Source organism: Fukomys damarensis, unplaced genomic scaffold, assembly GCF_012274545.1.
Source record: "Fukomys damarensis isolate Sample0158 unplaced genomic scaffold, DMR_v1.0_HiC HiC_scaffold_39, whole genome shotgun sequence".
Lineage (NCBI taxonomy): Eukaryota > Metazoa > Chordata > Mammalia > Rodentia > Bathyergidae > Fukomys > Fukomys damarensis.
The window spans coordinates 115,320,701-115,342,157 of record NW_022900951.1 but is presented as its reverse complement, the minus strand read 5'-3'; the positions used below and the strand labels follow the sequence as shown (position 1 = coordinate 115,342,157).

The 21,457-nt window shown below is 39.0% G+C and overlaps 1 protein-coding gene across 1 annotated transcript in view; it reads right to left on the bottom strand.

The window, feature by feature from the left end:
- Positions 1 to 370: 370 nt before the first annotated feature.
- Positions 371 to 21,457, bottom strand: part of F9 (coagulation factor IX) — a 29,711-nt gene continuing 8,624 nt past the window's right edge. The window contains exons 4-8 of the mRNA XM_010640516.3: positions 20,586 to 20,699; positions 12,360 to 12,488; positions 9,720 to 9,925; positions 1,718 to 1,832; positions 371 to 1,380 (exon numbers count right to left, since the gene is read on the bottom strand). Of these exons, the coding sequence (XP_010638818.1) occupies positions 833 to 1,380; positions 1,718 to 1,832; positions 9,720 to 9,925; positions 12,360 to 12,488; positions 20,586 to 20,699 (1,112 nt within the window). The 3' untranslated portion in view covers positions 371 to 832. The remainder of the gene's footprint in view (positions 1,381 to 1,717; positions 1,833 to 9,719; positions 9,926 to 12,359; positions 12,489 to 20,585; positions 20,700 to 21,457) is intronic.

Genomic DNA, 21,457 nt, shown 5'->3' with positions numbered 1-21,457 from the left:
ATACACACACACACACACACACATATATATTTCATAGATAAATATAATAACTCTGAAAGGAACTTGACCCTCCCCATGTTATTCAGGCAACTTATTTCATCCTCTATATTCTAAAATGTAAGTCTGAGACTGAAGTGAAATCCAGCCTGCGTTTGATGACATGTGTACTTGTGTACAGCAGTGAAACAGGAGAATGCATTCCTTCACTTCTTTAAGGACTATGGAGCAAAAAAGGGAGGGAGGGAGTGAGAAAGGGGAAAATGGACTCGGGGATTGGTAGTTGGAAAAGATAAAGGATCAGGAAAAAGAGGAGAGGAAAAGGAGTAGTGTTGTTGCTGAGCTTTAGCTCATCAGTGCTCCTGTGTTCTTCTTTATGAGTGCGGTGTAGTGCTGGCCTTGCGGCACTCTGGAGCAGAGATCCTTGGACACAGTCCTAATGAATGTTGATGCTTTGGTGGGAGAGACAAGAAAGATTCAGAACACAGAATGCTGCTAAGGAGGGAGAGTCAGGTGGGTTACTGTGGTGGACAGCCATACTACCTGATGGGCAGGGTGGAGAATTTAACTTCACAATTTTGTCAAGGGTTGGGCCCATGGAAATGGTCATGATTTTTTTTACCAAATTATATTTCTTTAGTAATTACACTCTCTAATCAACTTACTCTAGTAAAATATAAATTCTAGATGTGATTCTCCTTTGTAAGGAGGAAAAAAGCAATATTTATAGAATGTGTACATTCTAACCTAACAAGACATGGGAAAGTGATTAATCAGTAAAGTTCCTAATTACCTTTCAATCCCAATGAATCAATATTGGAAATATATTTTTCATTTAAGTGAGCTTTGTTTTTTCCTTAATCCAGTTGACATACCGAGATACCTTGGTATATATTCCATATTTGCCTTTCATTGCACACTCTTCACCCCAACTAATAATTCCAGTTAGAAAACTAGTCCCTTCCACTTCAGTAACATGGGGACCTCCACTGTCTCCTTGACATGAATCTTTACCTCCTTCACTGTAGCCAGCACAGAACATGTTATTATAGATGGTGAATTTCGTGGACCGAAGGCACGTGGCTCTGTCAACAAATGGAACTCTAAGGTACTGAAGAATCGAGGCTGGCCTCCCTTTGTTGAATACTCTTCCCCAGCCACTCACATAGCTCGATCCAAACCTGAGGAAGGTGTTTGTGTACTCCCTGTTGGCAATGCAAATAGGTGTGACGTAGCTGTTCAGCGCTAAGGGTTTATCCAGCTCAAGAAGGGCAATGTCATGGCTGTACTTATTAATGCTTGCATTGTAACTATGATGAGGAACAATTTGAATCACATTTCGCCTTTGCTCTGTATCTTCCTTCTTTTCAATGTCGTATTCACCTGTTTGGAATAAATTCATTTCAGTCAAGGTTGTTAACATAAGCAGATATCCATGTGTCTATGTGGTGTCACTGGCAATTGGCCATCTAGTCTCAGAGCTTGGTAGGAAATTCATACATCAATAAGCAATTGTAACCCGCTGAGATAAATGCTTTAGGGATCCATAAAGGAATCATGGGGCTTGGAGGATGGAGGAAGTGGGGTTTTAAAATTATGGCCTCTGTACCACTAGCCCAATTTCATCAGTGACAATTCTATCGGACCTTAATAATTAACATGATGCATCAGTCATATAGAAGATCTAGCGACAGTGCAGATTTTTATCCTTTTTAATTACCTGCAACAACCTCAATTTTAATACCAGGATGAAGACAGTGGGCAGCAGTTATGACCCATTTTTCATTAACTATGGAACCTCCACAGAATGCTTCAATGTCACCATTCAAAAGGACCTGTGCAAAGAAAATTGAGCCTCTTACTGCATAATATATCAAATCCAGAAGAAAAGAAATACATGTGTTATTTACAGGAGTGGGCAAACAGTTGGCTACGAGGTGTTGGCACAAATGGAAGATTTCTGAAAAGTGTCAGCTTTGCGGATGAATTAGCACAAACCAAAAAGTCATTTCTGCAAGCATCTTGGAGAGAATGTGCAGTGAGAAATGAAGGGGTCCTAGCAGAGGCAGATCTGAGGAATGGCTCCTTTTGGTGACGGGGGGCTCTAGCTCCCCTTTTCCAGGTGAGGCAGATTCTCTGAGGGCACAAATGGCTTCATGGGGATCAGCAGGTATGTTAGGGTCATACTGACTCAACCCCTCAAGATGAGGAGTTATTGCTGAGTTTCCTGTCCCTATGTGAGGAAATCTCTGCTATAGGTCATTAGAAAAAGAATGACTGCTTATTTTTCCAGCAATCTTTTCAAGCTCCTTCCAAACTGGAATACTATGAAACAAGATCTAAGCCCTCCATGAGGGCTGTAGATATTAGCCACCCAGGGAGTGAGGAGCAGGAGGATGTACAGGTCACACACTCTCCCTTAATCATATTCCAACCCTCCCTGGCTGGGTATGGAAGCTGCCTTTGTAGTAAAAGACCCCCTTAGCTGTTCTTGATATTTGAGCCAAGTGGACAAAGGTGTTTGAGTTTTGTGTTGAGCCTGGCCAATATTAGATAAGAGGCCAATTCATTCTTTCATCTGTTGCAAAGGACAATGAATATTTTCACCACCTCAATGTCTACGTGGAGAATTTCAATTCTAATGGAAGCAATAGCTGTTCTTGATCCACATTTTTAGAAAGAAAGCTGAGAAGTGTGAACACTAGAGGGCACACTCAACATTCAGTAAACCCCTTTCAGAAACACACCAGCTCTCTCTAAACTGATGGCTTTTTAACCAAGGGACCTGTGGCCCTAGGCATAAACTCATTCATAGAAAAGGAAAAGGGTGTGGTCAGTCCTTCTACGTGTGGGTCACAGATGGCCCTTGAAGCGTGTTTCTCAGAAGATTCTTCTGATCTGAATTCAATTTACTGAACTCCTACTTATCCTAGATCCCGAAGCACTATCTTTTTACTTGGAGACGGTGGGGGGGGGGCAAATCTTTATAGGCCTCTGACCTCCTTTTGCAAACTCTAGCTCTCCTGGCTCTGCCTAGTTGTCACTGTTTATTTTGAATAGTTGTAAAAACATGGAAAAATCTCACATAATTATACAGTAAACACCAGTGTGTCTACCACCTAGATTTAACAATCTTCCTATTTCTTTTTAACATTTACCGAGGGTTTACTTTGGGGCAACAACTGTAGTGATCTATATACATCTAACACTGAAAACATCTTTATGGAGTGATATCAATATATCTATTCACAGATGAGCAAACTACCAGTAGGATTTAGTGATAACATCTTAACATAGTGGTGAAGACAGGTTGCAAAACCAAGCCTGCCTGACTCCATTACGTGTGCCTCTTGGTATCCAGTGTCTCTCCAAGTATGGTGTGTAGACCAATTGCAGTAGAGTCATTTGGGGTGTGTGGAAAGTGCAGATATGGGGGTGTATCCAGACTTAATCAGAATAGTTAGTGTCTGGGGCTGTGGAAAATGAAGCTCTCCAGAATATTCATATGCTTAATTAAGTTTGAAAAGTGTTATATACCTACTGAATCAGAATTCTCAAGACTTGATAATCTTTATGTATGAAAGTGCTCACTGCATGCTCGCTACATTACTTTGTGAGGATCAGTGAGAAATGAAAATGTGAGGCCTTTTATTCAAAGCCAGTGGGAAGACATGCCACCAAAGATACTAAATTACAAAACTCTTCCCTTTCTTCTGTGGTCTCTCTTGCTATTTAACGTTGCTTTCCCTTGGCATGGGGGCATTTTCGTGGAGAGGGTAGACCCTCATAGGCACCCTGGGGCTGCACCTTAGAGTCTACCACACACACTATTATGACCCCTGTTGCTATCCAGAGGTGGCTGGGTCCCAGCAGGGAAGGAAGAATCCATCTTCCCTTGCCACTGGCCTACTGCAGCAGTCAAGGTAGAGAGGTGATTCCCAAGGGTTTGCAATGTCCATATCAGGATGTGCTCAGTACCTGGAAGGGAGGTTGACAAGAGGCTCTCCCTCAACATTCACCCTTCAAACGGATTGTAGTATATTCCTGGTCCAGAGGTTTCACATGACTATGCCTCTTCCCAAATAGCACAGAGCATGTATACTTAGCCTCAATCCTTTTTGTGCCTGAGTCCTGGCCCTCACCAGGGAAGGAGGTTGCAAGAATAAGTGGTTATGCCTGGGCAAAGACAGGGTATGCCTGGGCACTGTGGGGTGGGAGTTACCAGTGGTTATTGTGCAGGTGAGGACAGGGAGAAGTAAGGGTGGATAAGGCACCAGGGTGTGTGGGGGTAAGTGGGAGGGAGGTCAGGAGACCAGCCCTAGGAGGTGGCGAGAAGAGAGACTGTGGTAACGCAAGGTTCCAAGTCCCCAGCACATGCTCTGTTGTCTCATTGCACTTCACTTACAGAACACAAATGCAAAGTAATGGACCCTAAATATGGGATCCTTCTCACTACAGTGCCCTGTGCAAGTGCACTTGTAACAAGATCATGTGGCTAACCCTGACCACCAAGTGAATTTTGTCACCAAGCCAATTTGAGGAATGTGATTCTGTACTGACCCTAGGTGATTACAATTGAATGCATCTGTTTAAGCAAGTGGAATTAAGAATTCATACACAATAACATGTTGCTTTTCCCCTAACTGAAGTTTCCTGGGGACACTGAATGTCTCCTAGCTTAGTGGGTTAGTTAGGCCAGACTGAATGAGACCCACAGCCCCCAGGCACAGAGACCATGGTGCAGTTTGTCTGTCTCCTGCCAAAGACTTGCTGCCTGGAGCATCTATTGCTTTCCAGTGGATGGCCAAGAAATATGGTTGTGTTCTTTTAAGGCTGAAGAGCACTCTTTGCCAATCCCTGATTGGTATTAGAAATTTTAGCAAACATCTTTGCCAAGAAAAGGCCTAAAATATATTTGCATTCAAAGATATTACAAATGGTGCAGTCTTGGAATGTTTGCTTGGCAATTTCAGGATCACTGCTATCTAAATATTAGCTATCTGGGGAATGCTCCATCTGCTTGGCTAAGGACAAGGTCTTGTAGGACATAACTTCAGAGAATGATGAGGAAAACGGGAAAGCATATGTTTCGAGCAAGGCATCCGAGTTCTGATCTGTCAAACATCTTCATGACTGCCACAGCCTAATAGGAGCCTGTCTTCCTTAGTCTATGACATGCGTGTATAGACACACATCAGACATACCTTCACCTATAAAATATGCATCTGTATCATTTCTCTTTTATGACAATGCCAGCCCAGAGCAACGGCTGTTTCCCTGTTGTTCTCTTTGCAGCCTTCAACTCCATCCTACCCTTTCCCTGTGATTTCAGTAAGATTAGTCTGTCCCCCATCCACCTCACTTTTCCAGTAACACTTTTTCTGTGTTTTTTCTCTTATACATAAAGTAAAACCTTTTCTACATGATGTACAGCTTGCTATGCCCACAGATGTGGTTTTCCCAGTCCATGACCCTAGGTCATTTGGCAGGTCAGAAAGGGGACCCTCACTTTGGTTTCTAATGGTTAACTAGTCATTGAAATAGATTTCCTCAAGTGATCTTAGAGGACAGTAGTCTAACTGTGCAGTCTGAACTAGCTTTGGGGGGCTGAACTAGGTGAGAGATTACGTATGTTACTATTCTAATTGGAATGTTAACATCTGTCAGGAATAACAGAAAATTATCTCTTTTTTTTTAAAAAATGAAGATATTTCTATAATCTTAAGATTTTCAGGTAATATCCTCCTCACCCCTCAGAAAAGAAAGCTCCCTGGTTCCCACATTTGGTAACTTTGCCTGTTGTCTGCCATTGAGTTGTGTCCTAATTGAATGGGAAGAACCCGATCTGTGTAGCTAACAGTACAGGGCAGAAGCTCAGATAACCTAAAGCATAGCTCCAGGCCAAAGCTGAGGGCTACAGAGACTGGGGAAAATGTTAAGATAGTTTAAAGATTTAGGCCAAGAATAGAATAAAGAATGGACAGATCCCTTCTCTAGACATTTTCCGTCAATTGAAATGGTTAAATAGTGGTAAATGCACATGGCACAGCTTACTATAAGGATAAGGAAAGATAAATCACTTGGTTTCCTTCGTATTACTTTTTACAATCTGGTAGAATGATCTTTAGATTATTAAATGTGGGATAAACCTGTCTCGTACAGAACCTTAGTTCTGTAGCCCATAGTAAAACAGAAAACAGAAAGATCAAGTACTTCACATGCAGGGCTACACAGAGCCTAACCTAAAGCAGAAAATGTGGGAGGAGTTAGCGTGAAGGTCAGTTTGCGCATGCTCAGAATTGACGGCATGGTCAGGGACATGGAACTAAAACCAATTTAAAGTTTTAAACAGCAGAGATATAATGTTACTTTCTCAAATCTCTCAGTTTTGCGCTGTTCACGAGAACCTTTTAATACAATAGGCATTGAGATGTCCCCCTTTTTCTGTAACATTCAAAGGCTGTTTCTTCCCTATACAGTATGAAATTCAAGCCTTGTTTCAGTTCCCCACTCTACTAGATACAGTGACCCTCTAGCTTCCTCTCTTCTGCAGAGTCCCTGTTTCTTTTCCTGGAGTGCTCAAGGTGCCCTGAGGCTACCACTGTGGTTCTGGAGGGAAATTTAAGGAAATACTTCCTCCAATTGACCCTCCTTCCCCACCAATTTACTGGAGTCTCAGGCCTTCTAAACCGGCCCACTTACCCGCAGGCTCCTTTGGTCATAAGGGTGCACAGGGATTTTCAAGCTTGGCTCGGCTACACTGGGCCTTGCTCCAGCCAGGCAAGCTGAGGCAGAACCCGAGACTGAGGTAAGAAATGAGAGCGACCGCCCAGGGCAACGCGAAAGTCTCAAAACCAGACAGGATCCCCGAGTCCCCTAACGTACTTTACTCCCTCACCAGATGAAGGAGTGCCCTCTCCGTTCTCTGCAGTGACTATCTAGTCACTTCTGTCCCCAGTGACAACATAGTTCTTCCAGCCAACAACGCCACATCAAAACATTTGGTGAAAGTCTACATAAAACAATTTATTGCAGGTAAAAGTCACATTGCCATCAACACCCTCAAAATACTGCCCCTCTCTTTGAACACACTTATCCCATCATACTTGCTACTTTCTTTTTTATTTGAATGTAACGTAAGTAGATGCTAATAAAAATATAAAAAGCACTCGTCTAAGAAAAATGAAACAAAGTTTCATAACAAAATAATTAGAAAATAATAATAGTTAATGTACTATATATGCTGATCTTAAAAGAATGACTGGTGCGTTACTCAAGTCATAGATTAAAAAAAAGACTCTACTAGAAAAAAGAAACGGATAAAAGGACAAAATTTTCTATTCATTGAATAGAGGAACTAGTAGTATATATGAAACAAATTAGCATATGCAGAATACTTTTAAACAACAGAATAATTTGGGATTATTTGAACATCTGCCTACTTGCTGTTTATCTGTCTTCTATTTTGCCTTATATACGTATTTTGAGTTGCCCATGAATGCCCCTTCTAGGTCTGTTGACAAAAGAGTTAGTCATCACATTACTGTGCTACATGCCTGCCCGTGTTTACAGAAGCACAATTTATAATAGCTAGATCTTGGAAACAGTGTATATGTCCGTCAACAGATGAATGGATAAAGCAAATGTATTTATTCACAATGGAGTACTACTCAGCCATAAAGAGAGATAACTTGAGGGCTGGGGATTTAGCTCAGTGGTGCTGCAGCCTGCCTTGCAATCACAAGGACCTGAGTTCAATCCCTGGTACCAAAAAAAAAAAAAAAACTTGAAACATTCATAGACAAATGCCTGCCACTTGCCACTTTTTGAAGAAGTTCTAGAAGTCCTCTTTTGTGTCTTTATGAAGTATGATTAAAAAATACAGTGAATGGTGCTGCTGAGTGCCATCCAAAGGATAGGCAGGCTTGGAAGAATGTCAAAGTGTGTCCTCATCCACCTTAGTCACTGGATCTGTCACCATGCATCTTCTGGCTCTTCACAGAAGTCAAAATGACCATGAAAGGTCAACGTTTTGAATCAATTTAGGTCACTGAGACAGCCAGGACGATGTAACTAAGACACTTATGAAAGAGATCTTCCCAAACTGCCTCAGAATGTGGCAAGAATGATGGGACAACTGTGTTCAAAGCAAGGGGGAATATTTAGAGGGGGGTTAATGGCAAGGTGTCTTTCATGTAATGCATTTTTAAAATTTAGACATTTTTAAAATTTAGGTGTATTTTGGTCACACCTGGTATCTTCAGCCAATTTTATCTCCCAAAGCTGCCAAGCCTAGTACCCAGTGATTACAAAGGAGTTTTTAAATTGAGGCCAGAATCGGCCAGCCTGCCTGTCTGCCAGTTTCACCTGGATGTCCACAAAGAAAACAGTTACCTCCGCCTTTCCCCGGTGGCTGTTGCAGACAGCTCACCTAAACATTTCCAGTTCATCCAAACTGTTCATTACTCCAGATGAAAGTGAACTCTATGCTCTTCTTTGTCAGATTTCCTCACCTGAGTGATCACTTTTATCCCTCACCACCAATTAGAAAGTTAAACGAATCTGTTTTGAATAGAAAGGCTTTTATGAAGCATGAGCAGGTTGAAGTGCTTTTTTCTAAATGACATTTCTAAATACTATTTCGTATTTCAGAGCCAGATATATATACAAAATATGGTAGCCACTGGAACACCAGCTGTTGCTTACTTTCTCTCGTTGCTTTGGACCCAGCAGGTTGGTTGCAGTTATTATGCCCTGAAAATATGGCAAGAGTGGTTGTGGAACTGCTTTTGAATTTTATTCAAAAGTGGCTAATTCAAGTAGCCAATTGTGGCTAAAGTTTATCTTATTGGACAGCACAACTTTACATAAGGACTGGCCTGGCTCCTTGCCTTGAGATAGGAAAATGAGTGCTTTTTTCCTTCTCACAGATGGAATCATTTAGGCTTTAGCTGTGGGCACATTTACAAGCCAGGTTTTCTACAAGTCTAGCTCCTGGTGTTACATCAAATTGTGCATACGTAACGTTGTGTACGTAGGTTCTCTACAGAACGCACTTGGCAGACTAGGTAGGACATGTCCATCCTCTGGTGTTTTGAATCTGGCTTCTGAATTAGATTTTTCTTTCTTTCAAACCAGTTTTCAAATTGTGCTGTGCATCAGAATCACCCGGAGGGCTTGTTTGTACAGATTGCTGGGCTCTACCTCTAACGATTATGAGAATTTGCATTCCTAAAAAGTTCCCAGGAGATTCTGATGATACTATACATTGAGAACCACAGTGATGGATCAGGACCTTATCTTAATCTCTGGTTCGAGGAATCTATACGTGTTTTATTTCTTCCCATGTGAGTTCTTGACTCCCTTCAAGATAATCCAGTTTCTCTGGGCCTAGAGGCTTTCTTATTTTCATCAGTTTCCCCAGGGGTTGAAGCGGGGATAGCACCTTAAACTCCAGCACCTGTGACCTTACTTTCTATTGCTGACCAATTGCTTGTCTGGAATCTTGCTAACTCTTACCTTGAGGCCAGGTTCTTTGTCACCTTCTATGGTAGCTTCCTTGGACCTATCTTTCTCCAGTGCTCACCTATGGGGCTTCATCATGTTGCTCAGTGCTGAAAGTGCCCTAAATACTTCTCTCGCATCCTAGCTTCACTCTCCTATGTATTTGGCCTGTTTTACCGGCTAAGCTCCAGTTTTGACACACTATCAGTGTTGAGTACCTGCCAAGGGAATTGACCTGGTTTGGCATTTTTTCCACCAACAACCCGAGTGACGTCATCAGTTTGCTCAGTGCTTTCCGTGATGTTATCCCAAATGATTTCAGCCTCAGTATAATTTTCGTAGTCCATATCAGAAAAAATAGACTCAGCACGGGTGAGCTTCTTAGACTCGTGTGGAACAGAAACTTTTCCACATGGAAATGGCACTAGAAAAATAGACAAAACAATTAGCATTCCAATCTTTCTTAATGGCAAACAGAACACGGATTACAAAAATTGAGAATGAGGCCCATCCCTGTCATTTCTGAGAAACATGCCCATCAATATTTTTTAAAATCTCATCAGTGAAGGGCTGGGGATTTAGCTCAAAGGCACTACACCTGCCTCACAAGCTCAAGGTCCTGAGTTTGATCCCTGGTACCCCCCCAAAAAAAACAATTTAGTCAGTGAACATAGTATTAAAAGAAAAGGTTGATTGCAGTATTTTCATGGAAGGTTTTCAAAGATTTCTTGGAAAAAACATTTGGCTAAGAAATCCGCCATCTGTGCAAATATAGATATTTTGGATCAAATCTGGTAAGACTTTGAAAAGTTTTATTAGTGTACATTTGTGATATGTGATAATTACATTCTTTGTGAGCAGCTGATACATGTACATGACACATCTTCATTCTTTTTACATCCCCTTACCTTCCCCTCTACCTTCCCCCATCTCTCTATCCCCTTCACTTTTGCTAAAGATCTATTCACCTGTTTTCTACTTTCTCTCTTTTTATTTTGCTCTTTAATTTATTTATGCTTTGGTTTTTCATATAAGAGAGAAACAGTACAATAGTTAAGCATGTGTGTCTGATTTATTTTATTGAACATTATGGTTCAAGGTGCATCCATTTTTATAGACATTTGTAGAGCCTAATGACCTTGTGTTTAGTTTATTTACTAAAGTCTCCTTCCAAGTGCCAGCCTTGAATGGAAGTCTGGTGATTGGTGCCATGTAACTTTAGCTTTAGAAGTTGGCAAATGGGACTTCGAATGCTTATCTTTAATGGGATTTCCTTTGTAGACTAGGCCCCTGTAGATTTCAAGGTAAATTTTCAGTGTTTGGTTAAGAAACAGCACTGTGATTCAATTACTTGGCTGTCAAATATTAACCAAATACGTTAGCAATGTGACAATCAGGGCCATATTTACGTGGGACCTGACCACTTTTTTCTGGGGTTGGTTTATTTCCTTAAAAAATTTTTTTACTGATACATTGGAGAATCCCAGAATTGAAATTTTTAGCCAAACAAAGTCACTTGTCCTAGCTACATTCCTTATAACAGACATTTCTACAGCAATCAGTTGCAGCAAAGTATCGTGAAGGCTGCATGCAACTGAGAAAACAGGAAATTGGTTCCAAATACTTGTGTCTAAATATACATGATCAACAATGGCTAGAGGAAAGAGACCATTATCTTTGAAAAGGTAGCAAAGTTTATTTTAGGTTTGGCCTACTTATTCTGCTAAAGCTAAGGCTACACTGTATTGACACATGACACTTCACAGAGTTGGAGGTGACTCTCCATTGTTTTCCTCTCTTACAGAAAGGCTTGTAAGGGCTTAGCTATTAAGCCATTTGCCAGCACCGGAAGTTAGCTTTTAAAAGTTAAATGCATACACACATGTGTATGCACACACACATGTGCATCCTCCTCCCAAGGTATGCTAGCTTTATGTATGTTCAAAAGCAGGTAGAAGGACAGCTGGGCCAGCCCTGAACATTAAACTCTTCATTTTAGTTACAGCATGTTTAATCTTGGTTTCATGGCCTTACTTTAATTTCCTCTGCCTTGTGCATTGCTGAGATAGGTATCGAACACAGTTACAGAGGAACAGTGCATAATTCAATGTACCTTTGGCTTTGGAAATACAGATGAATTATATTTAGCTCGTTTCAAAAAGGTCCCTCACTTATCAAATATAATTGATCCTGGAGAGCCTATTTTTTAAGAATCAAATTTTGACTTCTGTGAAGCGTAATGTGAGTGTGGAGCGGATGTTCTGAATACGCCAAACAGCTGTCTACATCGTGGCATGGTCACCATGGCTGAAAAATCTTGCTTTCTCTATTCCTCTGTACTATACTGATCAGCCTAGCAGAACTTAAACAGTGCTTGCTCGCTAGAATCATTCTGACAGCAACGATATAAGCTCAGCTGGAGACCCAACGTCAGAAAATAACTTTCTTAGCATAAACCAGCCAGGCCCTAACAGATTTATGCTTAAAATTCACCATCTTTATACTAGAAACCTATGACTAAGTCAATTATTTGTGTGCTTTTATGATAAATACTCTATTACTGTATTCATTTGACTGGATGAATATCCAATATTATGCATAGAAATCACACAAATCAATTGCTTTGTGATGTAAAAGTTCATGTAAGTAATCGGACATAGAAAAGAATTCAGGCTGTAGACAATTACCAGACTTTGTGTTTAAAATGATGATATGATTTGGCAAATGGATTCACCTATTTCGGGATACTGATCTTTTGTTTCATTTCAAAAGGAAGTAATACAAACATGGATTAAAAATAGGCAAAGTGCTAAAATTTCAAATATAGATATTCTTTAAAAATGTATTGAGATTTTGACCTGCTGGCTCACAAGACTTTTGGTCTTCTGCAAGTTGGTATCCCTCAGTACAGGAACAAACCACCTTGTTATTAGCATCCCTTTCACAAAACTGCTTGCATCTGCCATTCTTAATGCCACAGGTTGCACCTGAAAGAAAGTCAAATCAACAGTCATATCATACTTTAACATGAATTTCTAAGAAAATAAGTGGAACTACTGACTCATGTGTGGATCAAATATAAGCTTGGTGCATTCATGGTGAGAGACTTAGGGCCTTGAGCTAAGGGTAGAAAGGGTAAAATCAAATTCTCAGTAAAAGTAGTAAGAGGAATATATGGATTCGGCTTAAAACTAAAGGATTGGACATTGTACTTTCACTAAAACATGGGCTGAATTTAAAACGTGTTTATTGAAGTATAGCAAAATTAGATTTCCATGGGTTTTTACGAAGCTACAGGCATTCCTCCTTTAATGATCTACCCCTTTAATGACTGTTCGACTTATGACCAACGCACACTGTTCGAACTTATAACCCACTGCATGGACTTATGACCTATCTTTTTCTCGGCACAGTTCTGTAAATCTTGTTTATAGAACCTCAATGTCTTTTTTCGGTACAGTATACCTTAATGATATAGTACTGTAATTTTTGATGATTATACTGTACAATACCATACTAGAGTTTTATGTTCTGTCATACATCACAGTACTGTATGTAATTGTTGGGAAAATGAAAGCAAAGTCACCAAGTTGCAGTTTCCTTCAAGAATTTCTTTGTTCTGAGTATTGTAGTATGCATACTATATACAATTTCTTCTTGAGCAACCAGTTCATTTAATGACCTAGTCGCTGGAATGGAACTTGGTCCTTAAACAAGGAATGTCTGTGAATGTGTGTATTTAAACACTGCACAGATCAATACTCAAGATATTATCAAAATCCCAGGAGCTCTCCTAATGCTCCCTCTCACTGTAACCTTTCTCATCACAGATTACCATTACCTGACCTTGACACAGTGAACAGACACAACTTCGTGTAAATAGAAGCTCACAATATATATTCATCTGTGTCTTTCATTTAACCTTTTGTCTGCGAAACTCATCTATGTGGGTTTTGTATAGCAGTAATTCATTTACATGCCTGTGTAGTATTCCACTGTAGTGATACTGCAAGCTTACACTCAGCCACTCTATTAATCCATATTTGGGTTGCTGTCAGTTTTTGGCTCCTATGTATAATGCTGTAATGAACATTCTTTTACATACCTTTTGATAACACAAGCATGCATTTTTTACTGGATTTCTACCTGTTAGTTGAATTGTTGGAACATACTTTTAAGTCTAGTAGATACTGCCAAGCAATTTTCTGAAATGATAGTACAAATTTAAATTCCCACCTCCCATCAAAGCATGAGAGGACACTCTCAGATTATATATATGATTTTATATATATACTCTCTAAATATTGTCTTTTTCTGAACAGAAGTTCTACACTGTAATATTGTCAAGTTTAATGATCATTTTCTTTGTGTCAAGTACTTTTTACATTCTGTTTAGGAGATTTTTGCAGCCGGGCATAGTGATACCTGCCTGTAATCCCAATGTTTTGGAAGGCTGAGGCAGAAGGATTGCAAATTTGAGCCCACACTAGGGAACTGAGATGCATTTCAAAATAAGAGAAAAAGGGCCTGGGATGTAGCTCAGTGGTACAATATTTGCCTAACAAGTGTGAAACTCTGGGTTCAATCCCAAACATTGCAAGCATAAGAGTTTTTGTTTATCCCTAGGTCATAACTATACAATGTTATTGTTTTGTATTTCATACTTAGATCCTTATTCCACTTGGATTTGATTATATTTGGTGAGGTAGGGATACAGATATATTTTCCCTAATGTGTACACAGTTTATTTATTGAAAACATCAGTGATTCTCTTCTTCACTGCAGTTGCTCCTCTTGTCATTAAATCAAGTCTCTTTGTGTAATGGTTTATATATGAATGCCCCCTCAAAATTTCTTAAGTTCAAAGTCGGAGCTTTGGAAAGGTGATGGGATTATGGAAGAGGAATGGCTGACTTGCTGTTAGGAGGTGGGGTCTGGTTGCAAGAGTGAGGTCACCGTGCCTATGACCAAGGGTGTATCTGTCTTCCTGGCTCCTCCCTTGACCTTTCTGCTTCCTGGATGCCATGAAGTAAGCAGCTTTCCTCTGCCCAATCCCTCCCACTATATCTTTCTGCCTTTGAGCCCACTGACTATAGATTGAAATGTTTACAAACTGTGAGTCAAAATAAACCTCTTCTTCCCTAAATCGTGGGTGTCAAGTGTATTGTCCCAACAATAAGGGAAATAATTAAGACATTTTTCATGTGCATGTATGCTCCTGGACTTTCTGTGTTTCATTGATCTATTTGTCTATCCTTGTTTCTTTCTTTCTTTCTTTTTATTTATTTATTTTTTTGTTTTGTTTTGTTTTTGTGAGACAGGGTCTCACTATGTAAATGAGACTGACCTGGAACTCACTATGTAGCCCAGGCTGGTCTTGAACTCACAGCGATTCTCCTGTCTCATCCTCCAGAGTGCTGGGATTAAAGGTGTGGGCCACCATGCCCAGCTCTACCCTTGTTTCAATACCACACTATCTTAATTGATATATTGCTATATATCTTGGTTTTTGATAGTGAAAGCACTCCAATTTTATTCTTCCTTGAAATTGTCTTGGCTATCCTTGGCCCTTTGCATTTTCATATATGAATATTTTAGAATTAATTTCTCAACACTACCTCCCATATATATCAAATAAAAAGCCTGCTGACAGTTTTGACTGTCATTGTACTGAATCTATTAGGAAACACACACACGCACACACACACACACACACACATCTATATTTTTGAGACAGGTCTCACTGTGTAGCCCAGGCTGGCCTTGAACTCAGGGCCATCCTCCTGCCTCAACCTCTTGAGTACTGGTATTATAGGAGTACACTACCACACCCAGTTTATTAAGGAATAATTGATTCACTATATTGTAACCATTGATCCATGAAAATAGACTACCCATTCATTTATTTAGGTCTTCTTTAATTTTTCTTAATAATGCTTTGCAGTTTCTTATGTAGAATTTGTCTACATCTTTCTTATTTTTATTCCTAAACATTTATATTTTATTCTATTATAAAACTTATTTTCTTTAATTTTGGGTGCAGAGGTACATAATTAATATTTGTATGTTCATTTTGTATCCTATAGCCTTTATATAAGTATTCATTTATTCTAATTGTTTAGGTTCTTTGGGTTTTCTCTACATACAATCATTTTTCTGAATGTTATATTTTTCATATGTCTTTCAGTGAACAAGAAAAGCAGCAACAACCCCATAACTTCATGCAGATACTACCCCTTTGAACCAAAATATAGTAGTCTCAGTTGCTTAGTTATCCTAGAAGTTGCTTGTTTTCCAGAGCTAACCAATTTAACAAGTAATTTCCAGAAATAGAATCTGGAGAACCCTAGAAATTGTAGTGTTGTACAGGCCATAGGGGCTGAAAGCAAGCTGAAGCTGGCTGAAATAGATATTTATCAAACATAAGAGAATGAGGTAGGGTCTTTTATGTAGCTAAATGCTAAAAACATTATGTGTTGACAATGCTAAGCACTCCAATGACCTGCATTTTCTTTTCTCTCCTATGTAGTCTCCCTTAATAATATAAAATATCTTCCTTTGTCTTTTGTAAAGGTTTTCATCTTAGATTCTATTTTGTTTGATACTCAGCTTGCTTTCCCAGTTGCTTTTTGCCAGCACTTACCTGATAATTCTTTTTACATCCTTTTATTTTAGCCTCCTTATGTAATTTTATTTTAAGTATCTCTTTGTCAGCACTATGAAATTAGATTTTAACTCCAAACTGAAAGTTGTCATTAAAACATTAGTTTAACCCCACTTCACATTAATTGTGATTTGTGGTATAGTTAGCTTATTCCTGCCATGTTATTTTGTATTTTCTAATTACTATGCTTTCTCTGTGTTCCTCCTATGCAATCTCTATAACAGAAAATAGCATGATTCAGGGCTTGCTAGCTGAGACCTGCTGAGTTCGGAGAAAGAAGCTGTGCCCTTGGGCCTATTTTTGTCTGCAGAGCAGCACAGGAATAAAATACATGTAAGACACCTTCCTCTTACCTGTACACTCAAATACAGTCCAACTTTCAATAGAAATGCTCAGTTGTCAGTGCAGTTATAACACGGAAAGTTTGAAAATGAGTTACTCTGTTAGATACATTCCATGTGCAACCTTTATTTCTGTGGGACATACTTGTGGTTTTTTCTAGTGCCGATCCGCTCGACATTAACTTGAACCGACCTTAGGAAAATGCAGCCCTGAATTACCTTGGCTCATACGTGTACCATGTATATTTTCACTTGCCTTGGGTTTCCATGTTGATGCTGAGGCATGAGATGTTCTATGACTTTCTGGATACTAAAGAGTGAAGTGGTAAATATGAGCAGTGAATTCCCCATCAGATGAACTTTTGAACAGTGAAAGACAGATGCTGATGGACAAATTCTTTCACCTCTTCTTGCCTCATAGGCCCACTATCCTGAGACCAGTTCAACTGGCTTCTTGAAGACAGTCCCAGGAGGTCAAGAGATCAGTTGCAGTTACAGGCAAGTGGTTTGATAATTCCTCCTTTTATTGGTTTTCCTTTCTTCATCAACTCAACTCATTTTTCTGTCTCAGTCTTGTCTTCTAGGTTTGTGTCAACAGGCTCTTTTTTTAGAGGAATTCAAGCTAACAGTGTAACTATATGCTTTTGGAGGATATCATGAATTTTTGAGTGACAAACTGAAATTTTGTAATTCTACTTTGCATATGAAACCATAAGCTAATTTAATAATTAAGCCCATAATCCTTACCAATAGCTCTGGAAATAAGGAGATGCAAAACAACTCTTATTGGGTGAAAAAAGGAACCAACATGAGCTTTAATCTTTGCTAGCAAAAATTCACTAAATGCATGATCCAAAAAGATGGTGCTTGGTCTTTTTTTCTTTGCTAACTTGTTACGAACTTTCTCATATTGAATGGCGATAACATCCCTGACTATTTTAATGCTACTAGCTATCATACTGTTGCTATAAACTAATACCAAAATGTTCTGCCAAATCAAATACCACCTTGAGAAAGTGTTCAGTCAATAGGAGATCACAGTCCATTGACAGAGGTGGGTAATGGGAGAATCCTGGTTTTATCCAGTGCATAAACAGTAGAAATGAGGAAACTTGGTGTGGTTTTCCCAATTCTCATTCTGAAACCATGGTTAAGCAATCAGACCTCTTGATCATTTCCCTCATTTCTCATTGCTTTCAGTGATCCAGTGTGTTGCTGCTGCTCTTGATTTTTGACTTGATTTGTGCATCTGGTGGATACATTGCTGCCTAATCAGCAATTTTCACCCTCAGGCAAAAAGGCCTAAGAGTCAAGAAATAGAATAATACCTTAAGAAATTCCAGGAAGAGGCCATTGGATCACGACCTAAGAAGCTGTCAGAATTGGACTCATTTATCAACTATGGAGTATTTAGATGTCACACACTGTGTTAGGCATGGGTTCTCCCTGGTCCTGAGGCTGGTTTAGTGCTTAGAATTTATGTTAAAGAACGCATTAAAGCATTTGATCTTCTCCCTTTGTGTTAGCACAAATACTATTTCTAATTCTCTTCATACCTACTTACAAAAGTTATCATATTCTGCTTTATTTTGCTCTGTGATCATCTTCCATGATACATCCATTGATGTGCCAACCAAAGCTTGAACAAAAAATGTTCTGTTTAACAAGTTTGCTGTAAAATGGGCTCTTATTCAACTAAACTCAAATTTTTCCCTGCACAGAGACACATAGAAAATAAGATAGCAATGTTTCTGATGTGCTGAAAAAAATTTAAAATGAGTATTTATATCTTGTGATTTTTTTTTCTTTCTATTCTATCTTACTGTGTGGAAATGCTTCATGTTTTCTTTACAAGGAATGGTGATGATGATGATATTCTTACAGGCCTTGATTTATTTGAAAGCCATTTGGATTTGATGTGTAGCTGGGGACATAAAGGGGTCTTTATTCTAGCTATAGGCACCCAGTAGCCAATTAATTGTTATTATTCTAAGTAGAAAGCATGCCATGACTGTTTGTACCTCTCCCACTTCATGAAGAGCCTAATGATCAAAGGAAAAAGAAAACAAAGGGATCTCATCAATGGAAGTCTACATTCATTTTCTATGACACGGTAAAGCAAGAGACTTGGGACCAAGATACTCTATAAACTGTGTTATCTAGTGGCTTTTGAGCTTAGTCTTTAGTTTAGTTGAAGGTAACAGGCTTAAATGGGAGCTTGTATATGCTTTTGGTGTTGCTTTCCTCCAGTGCCTGAGATAAAGGGCATTTTGAGAGAATTTCTGTTTTGTTTCTGCACTAATGGAGTTGAAAGGATTTGTCTAAACCTTGATCAGATTGCTTGGGTGGGATCAATATACCCTAGAGGCCAAGTGTGATGGTCGCTGCAGCGCTTCTGCAGAGTCCTGACCAAACAGAAATGTGGGAACCCTAAAGTATTGAGCTGGTGCTAGGTGTAGTCTTAGCATTTTTTTCACTGTGAACCATAACTTCACCCTGTACTTAACCCTATTACAGAAGTTCTGTGCTTATATTTCCATTCCTTAAGATTACAGTCTTCATTCCCTTAAAATATCGATATTTTTAAAACTAGATAAAGACATTTATTTTTTTCAATGACAGTTTAGTACAATGTGCCCTTCAGTTGTAAATGAGACTAAATGAGCTATTCATTCCCTCATCTCCAATAGCTATATTATTTAAATTGATAATAAGTAACTACACCAAAGATTCATGTAGGTTTTCATAATAGCGGGATCAAATTTATCTAGATAAATCTGAATTTGAAATTACCACCTTTCAAATGAAAATAGCACTTTAGAGATGTTGAATCAATTAAAACACCCACAGAAAAGGTAATGTAGGCATTGGTTTGTTGCCCCACTAGGAAATCTAAGGGAATGGGAGTCCAACCCAAGGATACTAGTTCATCCAGCTGCATTCATTGTGCTTTTTTTTTTCCTTTTTGAATGCTTTTGTACTGTCCCTTTTTCATTTTCTTCTAAGATAATTTAGATCTCAAAGGAAGATGATCAATGAATTTCCCTTTAGTACTGAAAGGATTTCTGAACATTACAGGTGACTTTTTTCCTTTCTCAATAGGACAACTGTGGCTGCTACATTTCATTTCATTTTGTGTCTTTTTCATCTGTCAGGGGGAAGGCTATTTTAAGAGTGTCCTGCTAATTTTCAACTCTTTATCCTTAGTCATGTAGCCTATGGTGCTCAATTCATTCCCTGGATTGCATCTCTATTCTTCTAGAGTTTCAGAGTAGAAAGACAGTCCTTTCTTAGCACTGTGTGTTTGTCACAGTCACAATACCATTAGTATTGCATGCAGAGGTAATAATCAAGTAAGTGAAGGACACTGGTGGTTTGATGCTCCATTTACTAAAAAACCCCAAAACATCCTAGGCTATGAGAATAAAAGATATGCAATAATCCTAGACTTGTTGTATTACTTTTCTTGACATAACCAATAAAGTTAAATTCAAGAATGACCTCTGATCTTTGCCAATAAATTTAACATGTGAGGTGATTTGTATGTGTGTTCCTATTGTATGGGATAATTGACCTGTCATATTCCAGTTCTATATGAAATTGACTTCCACTGCCTAGGTTGATAGCAATTTAGTCACAGTTTCAAACAATTTTAGGGGTTAGTTTTTCCTCAGAGTTTTCAGTCTAGTTGTTAGGAGCATGGGTTTTTGTCAACCTGGAATTCAAGCCCTGGCTCAGCCATTTATGATTTTGAGTTCTGAAGCTGCAGGTTTTTCATGTACATAAATAGGAATAATAATGTTACTGACCCTATATGGCTGTACTAAGGATTAAAAAGAAAAGCAAGTGTAGCAATGGAAACACTTAATATTACTATCAAATGTTGTTATAGCTCTTCATATAGCTTCTCGAAGTCTATTCTGAAAACTATGACTACAGGTAAATTGAACGTTTACAAGCTTTGAAAGTACATTTTCAAGAGATACTTATGATACATAAAAGTTGCATTTTCCAGTTTCATCTGTTTTCAGAAAAGCCTTGAAAAAGAAATAATAAAAAAAGAAAAAGTAGTTGCTTACCTAATTCACAATTCTGCCCTTCAAATCCAAGTGGACACCAACATTCATAGGCATTAATGTCATCCTTGCAACTGCCACCATTTAAACATGGATTGGACTCACACTGATCTCCATCTTTGAGAGAGGTTAGGAAAGTGAATAATCAAATAAATTGCTCAGAAGGCCAATCTTCTCTTGCATAGAGTTATGGGGAATGGGAATCTGATTTTAAGGTCAGAACAGAACTACCGACCTGGAAGCCAGCTGCCTATAGGCAAGTGATGCCCTGTCTTCCTGAGTTTCGGTCAATAAGGTCAATAAACTAAAAGTATAAATAAGGTTCAAATTGTGTAATTGATAATGTGAATTAGGAAGAAAAGGGCTAAAGGAGTCGGGGAAGTGGGGGGGTAGGGGAGAGGTAAGAAGGGAAAAGAAAAAATATGAGAAAAGGAAAAACATGGAAACAAAGTCTTTGTAAACAGGGAAGGGTGGAGGGGGTAAAGAGAGGGCTGGGGAATGGGGGAAAAAAGAAGAACCAAGATGGACCTGCTTTATTGCAGGTCTTGCAGAGCAACCTGAGCTAGAAAATAAATGATGCTTCCACTCAAGTAACTGGTGGCCTGAACGTGGAACAAATGGATGTACTTCTATGTTTTGTCATTTAATGTTTAAGTGTCATGTGCTGTAAAGATTCAAGACAATAGAAAAGATGCCAGAGGAATGTGTTATTGCTTACAGATAGTCTCTTGTCTGCAATTTATGTTTCAAATGGTCTAGGTAAAGAGAGACATAATGTTCAGTAGACCATAAGTAATTTAAAACTTCTGTGGTGTGCTTTATTTATGTATAGATTGTTCACTTTCATTCTGTCTTTTCTGAAGGTTCAACATTTA